Source organism: Nilaparvata lugens, chromosome 14 (genome assembly GCF_014356525.2).
Source record: "Nilaparvata lugens isolate BPH chromosome 14, ASM1435652v1, whole genome shotgun sequence".
Taxonomy (NCBI): domain Eukaryota; kingdom Metazoa; phylum Arthropoda; class Insecta; order Hemiptera; family Delphacidae; genus Nilaparvata; species Nilaparvata lugens.
In genome coordinates this window covers 21462596-21470742 of record NC_052517.1, presented here as the reverse complement: position 1 = coordinate 21470742, position 8147 = coordinate 21462596, and the positions used below count along the sequence as shown (strand labels likewise).

Sequence of the window (8147 nt, the reverse complement as noted above, 5' to 3'; positions counted from 1 at the left end):
AAAAATTCAAGTTCAAGAACTGAAGTAAAAATTATGAAAAAGTGAACAAAACAGTTAATGAAAAGTATCTAATTATGAGTTTGGTATTATTTATGCTTACTTTCTGTTTTATTATTTTATACTTTTGTTTATAAAATTATGTATTTTCTTTTATTAGTTTTGAATATGTATTATTTGTTGTATGGCAAATAAATGATTTGATTTGAATCAAGTTGAAACCTATTAGCATTATTATTTTTTGGAACAATTGAATTACTAGTAAAATTCTTGAGTGCGCGACGCAGAGGGAATTACAGAGATTGCGCGCGTGAAGTCAGAGAAAACACTTCCCTAGCAATAGCTGCAGCAGACTTTTGCGTGATTACGTCAAGAGAAACCTAGGCTTTAAAATGTAGTGGCTAGTCGTGCCTGTAATTTCTATTAGTCGATCCAGCGCACGCGCATTACTTCAAAGTATTAGCAATTTTGAAATGTAATGGCTAGTCGCGCGTGTAAATTCTATTGGTCGATCTAGCGCATGCGCATTACTTCAAAGTATTCAAAGTGGAATTGTGGAACGCTAGGAACTACAAGGCCATCTCTGTTTACAGTCGATCGGCTCTCCCATCGAACAGTTGGGGTTCCCCCATTCATTTCATAATCATAATACTGTAGTCATAGAGATTTTAGTTTGCTGGTATTTGTTCATTTACATAAATTTTGAATACTATTGCCCTTTTTGTATTCAAAATTAAAAATTAAATAATAATATTATCTCCCCTGCGATGGATTTAGGAGTAAGTAGTATACTACTTCATATATGGTATTATTATTGTATGAAAATCAAGAACCTACGACTAACATAACCTGTAAAACCAATCAATTTTTAATTTTTTTTTCAGAACAGGTTGGAATAATGTAGTAGGTATAACAACATATGTTTTGAATTTGTTATTACTGTTACTAAGTCTCCAAACAAACTCATTCCAATTTGAAACCTGTATAGTTCAAGTTATTAAAAACCTTTCTTAAGGTATTAAATACTTATGTCATGTTTACTCTCATTCCTATTACAATTTTAATAACTTGATATTGTAAAATGAATACGATACTGAAGCCAGACAAGTTTAGTGTGGATCCAAACTTATCAACTGCAAGCAAGGAATGGACACATTGGCACAAAACTTTTCAGAACTTTATTACCAGTATCGCACCACAATCATCAGACTCTGAAAAGCTCAAAACACTTATCAACTTCATCACTCCAGATATTTATGAGTACATAAGCAAATGATGCTATATCTACTTTAAGGAGAATCTATGTAAAACCTGTAAATGAAATATTTTCAAGACATAAACTATCTGCACGTCAACAACAGCCTGATGAGACTATTGATCAATATCTTCATGCCTTAAAACTATTAAGTAAGGACTGTGAGTTTAAAGCTGTGACAGCTGAAAGAAATAGGGATGATTATATTCGTGACACATTTATTGCTGGAATGAAGTCTCCTACAATTCGCCAGCGTTTACTAGAGAATGTTGCATTAACACTAGAAGAGGCATATAGTCAAGCCAGATCCCTGGAACTTGCATATGCACAATCATTAGCTTTCCAATCTTCATCCCAATTAAATGCAACTTCTTCCCAAAATACTCAAGCAAGCAATCAGAATACTGATTCAGAAAACTGTTTATTAGCTGCTGCTAATGAAAAATGCTATTTTTGTGGTAATCTGAGACATCCTCGGGTCAGCTGCCCAGCTAAAAATACAATTTGTCATAATTGTGGAAAACAGGGGCACTTTGCTAAGGTCTGCAGGTCGAGTAAATTACAAACCAAACAATAAAAAAAATCAAAAGATATTATAAACTCTATTGACCTAGCAGCTTCGCCCGGAGGATTGACAAAGAGTACAGTACAAGCCCTGGTTAATGGAAAATCTGTCTCTGCTTTGATAGATACAGGGAGTTCTCTGAGTTTTATAAACAATTCTACTGCTCTTAACCTAGGTCTTCCTATAAGACCAGGTAGGGGTACTGTATCAATGGCGAATACATCAATCACATCCAATATAACAGGACAATGCTTAGTAGATCTTGTCATTCTTGATCACTGTTACAAACAAGCAAATCTTTCGGTCTTACCAGAGCTTTGTGCGGATATAATTGTTGGACATGATATTTTGAAAAACCATGAAAGTATTAAAGTAGTTTTTGGTGGAAAAAAGCGGCAGTTAACCGTATTCAGCGTGGCAGCCTCAACTGTAGAACCGGTGTCATTGTTTTCTAATTTAAAACCGGAATGTAAACAAATTGCAATCAAATATCATTGACACAGTACGGATGATTTGAAGTTTATTGAAAATGAAGTAAGTAAAATGCTTAAAGACGATGTTATAGAGCCCAGCATTTCTCCATGGAGAGCTCAAGCGTTAGTGGTTACAAATGAAAATCATAGAAAAAGAATGGTCATTGATTACTCCAAAACTATAAATCGTTTTACATTACTGGATGCTTACCCACTACCAAGAATCGATGATATTGTAAACAAAGTTGCAAATTATGAGTTTTTCAGTACTATCGACTTGAAAAGTGCATACCACCAAATTACGATAAGGAAAGAAGAAAAGCACTACACAGCATTTGAGGCATGTGGTCAACTCTACCAGTTTAAACGCATTCCGTTTGGGGTCACTAATGGAGTGGCAGTGTTCCAACGTGTAATTGACCAAGTTATACGGTCTGAACAGCTACAAGACACTTATGCTTACCTTGATGATGTTACAATCTGTGGCAAAACACAGGAGCAACACGATATAAACTTGAAAAAGTTTATCAACAAATACAACCTAACTATTAATAATGAGAAGTCTTCATTTTCACTGAAATCGATCAACTTGCTGGGCTATCATATATCTAACAAAACTATCAAGCCTGACCCCAGCCGATTGGAACCACTGAAAAATTTACCTCCGCCTAGAGACACTGCATCGCTGAGGAGGACCCTTGGTATGTTTTCACATTATGCATCACTAATACCAGATTATGCCACTAAGGTGATTCCTCTTGCCCGTACTGCATTTCCCTTGTCTAAAGCAGGGTTACAATCGTTTGAAACTATAAAAAGTGAAATAATTGGATCTGTAGTAAGCTGCATTGACCCTAAAGCACAATTCATTGTGGAAACTGATGCATCTGAGAGCACCATTGCTGCTACTTTGACTCAATCAAACCGTCCAGTTGCATTCTTCTCAAGGATACTTTCACCAGCAGAACAAAGACATTCAAGTGTTGAGAAAGAAGCACAAGCCATTGTAGAAGCACTGCGAAAATGGCGTCACTACTTGGTTGGCAAACATTTCAAGCTAATTACTGATCAGAGGTCGGTAGCTTTTATGTTTGATAACAACCGTCATGGTAAAGTGAAAAATGAAAAGATAATGAGGTGGAAACTGGAACTGTCTTGTTTTCATTACGATATTGTATATAGACCTGGCAAAGATAATATGGCTGCTGATGCTCTGTCTAGAGTATGTTCTTCAATCCAAAATCAGGAAAATCTATTAGTTGATTTACATGAGTCTCTATGACACCCAGGCATAACACGGTTGTACCACTGGGTTCGGAGTAAAAACTTACCCTACTCAATTGATGAAATCAGATGTATAACAAACTCCTGCAAAGTGTGTGCTGCTGTCAAGCCCAAATTCTTCAAACACAAAGGGACTCTAATTAAAGCCACTTCTGCATTTGAACGGCTAAATATCGATTTCAAAGGCCCTCTGCCTTCATCAAGTCGAAATCGTTATTTATTGGTAATAGTAGATGAGTTTTCACGGTTCCCTTTTGCTTTCCCATGTCCAGACATGTCATCATCTACAGTTAAATCAAAACTGAAAACCCTGTTTTCTACGTTTGGGGTTCCTAGTTACATACATTCAGACAGAGGAACATCATTTATGAGTCAAGACTTGAAAAATTACCTAAACTCGCATGGAATTGCAACTAGCAGAACCACTGCTTACAACCCAGCAGGTAATGGACAGGTTGAAAGATATAATGGTATTCTATGGAAAACGATTGAGCTAGCATTAAAATCACTTAATTTAGAAATAAATCAATGGGAGTCAGTTTTAGAAGATGCTCTTAGCTCAACAAGAACATTACTTTGCACAGCCACAAATCAAACTCCTCATGAGCGTATGTTTTTACACCCATGTAGATCTGGAAACAATGGTGTTTCAGCTCCTTCTTGGCTTCTCAATTCCGGCCCTGTCTATTTAAAAAAATTCAATCGAACATCTAAATATGAGCCACTTGTTGAAGAGGTCCAACTTCTACATGGAAATGCTGAGTATGCACATGTAAAGCTACCTGATGGAAGAGAAACCACAGTATCAACACATCATCTTGCTCCAGTTGGAGAGTACGAAAACAGAGATCACGAAGAACAAACCGATTCTGAAAATGATGAAAATTCTCAATTACCAACTTCCGAACCTGAACTAGAATACTTCCATAATCCTCAAGCAACCCAAAACCAAGAAAACGAAACTAGTACTACTGCCGAGAGCTTACAACCTAGACAACAGACTACTGGACAAGAAAATCAAAATACATATCCAAGAAGAAGTTTTAGAAATAGAAGACCTCCTAATTACTTGAATGACTACATTCATCAACTCTTTGGGGGGAAGAATGTAGTATAACAACATATGTTTTGAATTTGTTATTACTGTTACTAAGTCTCCAAACAAACTCATTCCAATTCGAAACCTGTATAGTTCAAGTTATTAAAAACCTTTCTTAAGGTATTAAATACTTATGTCGTGTTTACTCTCATTCCTATTACAAATAATAATGAAATTGAATGTATATATTTGAAGTATTATTAAAGACCTAAGTTTTGATCACAGGAGAAATAAACTATTAAAATAATAATGGAACTGAATTTCAAGTCAAAGTTGAAAACTGTCTCAAGTTAGCCAGTTTGATGGTAGTGTTTCAGGCTCTACCTCATAGTAATCAGGGGGAAAGTCGAAATCAAAAGCTTGGTTTTGTCAGAAGTTGATAAAGTCGAGTTCAAACAAACTTTAGTTAAAGCAAACCCTCCAGTAGAATTTACATTAGTCAAGTTACTTGAATTCAAATTTTGTATAAAATGAAAGTAATTTGCAAACTTGACATCAAGTTTACAAGAACAGGAACTTGACTCTTCTTCAAAATTTGTAGATGTTGAACATGTTTTTTAAATTGCCTATTTTACACTAATGTTGAAAAACTTAAATTCAAATGAAGTTGACCAATGTCAATCCCACTTCAGAGATACACCATCAAAGGCTGATATTCATTTCATCCTGAATTTTATTCCAACACCATTCATTGAGAGTTCATTCATAATATCTGTTATAAACCATGAAATAGTTGTAACTTATGTACTATCCAAGTACTCTATCAAATCCATTCTTTGAAAGTTCATTCATTAAATTCAAGCTCATTAAATCTGTTTCAAGCCATAAAGTAGTGTTAACTTATTTGTCAAAATACTCCACCAAATGTGACTAACTCAGCCACTGACTTGTTTACAGGGAGAAGAGTGTGGAAGCCACAGTGGATCCAGTCCAATCCAGATGCAGCCAGACTACTTGGATGGTCAAGGTCAAGACATCTCAAGGTCAATGCCTCATTCACAACATCAAGGACCAGACATGGACAACTGTGATTGGCCAATCCATGAACCAGATCAACATCAAGACACCATTGAAGATAAGCATCACATCCAACTCAATGTGGATAATCAAAGTGTATACTTGGCCCACAACTACACAAAACATCCTATTGAAATGATTTGGCTCAAATCAGAGGAACTAATCCAAGAAGATGATGATGAAGAAGAAGAAGAAGAACAACAACAACAACACAAACAACAACAATGTGGAGTAGAAGTTGAAGTGGGAAGTGGAGAAATAAAGCAAGAGAGTGACACCTGTCTGCAGATTGAAAGCATCTATTCTCTCTCCTCAGATAGACTGAATTCTGACCTCTCTGTTGTTGAAAAAATTAAATTTGAAACTGGGGAAATTAAGGAGGAACAACAATCTTTTGAAACAGACCATTCAGATACATTGATGCTAATTGAAGATAATTCTCCTGATGTAGTATTTGAGAATTATGAAAGTGGAAGTGTATCAACTGGACTGTGTATACCATACTTTGAGGAAAGAGATGGTTCAAGCTCCCATAGGTCTGTTGATGCAACTCCTGGAAACTCTATGATGGAAGATTCTGAAACAATTGGCAATGAGGTGGACTTACTAATCGAAAATGCAAGGAAGAATGTGATTGATGCAGCAAGTGATAGTGAATTAACAATGTGTCAGTTGTGTGGTGAATCATTCAGCAGCACTAGACAATTGAATCTTCGTAGTAGAATACACACATCTGGAAAACATGCTTGCAAATTCTGTAATTACAAAACAACACATAAGTCAAGTTTCATCCGGCATCAAAGGACACACACAGGAGAAAGACCCTTCAGCTGTGATTTGTGTGACTTCAAAGCAATACAGAAAACACATCTTATCAAACATTTAAAGTCACACACAGGAGAAAGACCCTTCAGCTGTGATTTGTGTGACTACAAAGCAATACACAAATCAAATCTTATTAGACATTTGAAGTCACACACAGGAGAAAGACCCTTCAGCTGTGATTTGTGTGACTACAAAGCAACACGGAAATCAGATCTCATCAGACATTTGAAGTCACACACAGGAGAAAGACCCTTCAGCTGTGATTTGTGTGACTACAAAGCAATACACAAATCTAATCTTATTAGACATTTGAAGTCACACACAGGAGAAAGACCCTTCAGCTGTGATTTGTGTGACTACAAAGCAACACAGAAATCAAATCTTATTAGTCATTTAAAGTTACATAAAGGAGAAAGACCCTTCAGCTGTGATTTGTGTGACTACAAAGCAATACACAAATCAAATCTTATTAGACATTTAAAGTCACACACAGGAGAAAGACCCTTCAGCTGTGATTTGTGTGACTACAAAGCAATACACAAATCTAATCTTATTAGACATTTGAAGTCACACACAGGAGAAAGACACTTCAGCTGTGATTTGTGTGACTACAAAGCAATACACAAATCTAATCTTATTAGACATTTGAAGTCACACACAGGAGAAAGACACTTCAGCTGTGAATATTGTGACTACAAAGCAACAGGGAAATCAAGTCTCATCACTCATCTAAGGACACACACAGGAGAAAGACCCTTCAGCTGTGATCTGTGTGACTACAAAGCAACACGAAAATCAACTCTCATCCGTCATCTAATGACACACACAGGAGAAAGACCCTTCAGCTGTAATTTGTGTGACTACAAAACAACACGTAAATCAGATCTTATCAGACATTCAAAGTCACACACTGGAGAAAAATGCCTCTTGCGGTAATTTCTGTGAATATGAATCAATATAACATAACATATACATAATTATTATATTATACATACAAAAGTTGCTAATACTAAACTTGGTCCTAATTATGATATCCCACTATAATAATAAGTTGTAGTTGGGGTGATCATAATAATTTTCTAAAACATGTATAAAAATTTATTTAATAATTTCAGTTATAAAGGTTAGGTAGAATAATATAATACTTATAGATATATTATAAAAAGATGACAGTAGTTTATCCTATATTCTATTTACAATGAGCTCCTCGGTCTGGTAAATTCCAGTATCATGTAACCAATTCTGTACTGCTCTCAGAGTAATGACAATCAGAGAAATTATTATTACTAGTAGTTCTGTGAACAGTAGACCTCACACAGTATTCTCATCCACAAGTACCTGATGTCACTTGTTTTAAATGTTAACAAACTCATTTCACATTTGAATTTGTATTCCATATGATATAATTCATCCAGTTCTGTGATAATCTTTCTATCTGATGAAAATTAATTTTTTACAATCAAAAATGTTATAATTTCTCCAGCATTATTTAGTTAAATTGTTTATTTTTAATCACCTATTATATTAGGTTTTTGGAAGGTGAGAATATTGATACTAATGGGCATGCATAATATCATGACTGCAAAACAAAATATTGGAACCAAAGACCTTAAAGCTGTGATTAGACCAAAG

General features: G+C 35.3%; 1 protein-coding gene across 2 annotated transcripts; it reads left to right on the top strand.

Moving 5' to 3' along the window:
• Positions 1-631: 631 nt before the first annotated feature.
• Positions 632-7906, top strand: LOC111053020 (gastrula zinc finger protein XlCGF57.1-like). 2 transcript variants are annotated; one of them, XM_039441076.1, is made up of 3 exons: positions 632-776; positions 5571-6924; positions 7261-7906. In XM_039441076.1, exons 1-3 carry the CDS (start codon positions 765-767, stop codon positions 7449-7451), a joined length of 1557 nt encoding a protein of 518 aa, XP_039297010.1. In that variant the 5' UTR covers positions 632-764; the 3' UTR covers positions 7452-7906. The 2 variants fall into 2 exon arrangements, with proteins under 2 accessions (XP_039297010.1, XP_039297009.1); XM_039441075.1 differs by having other exon boundaries at positions 5571-7906.
• Positions 7907-8147: the final 241 nt, after the last annotated feature.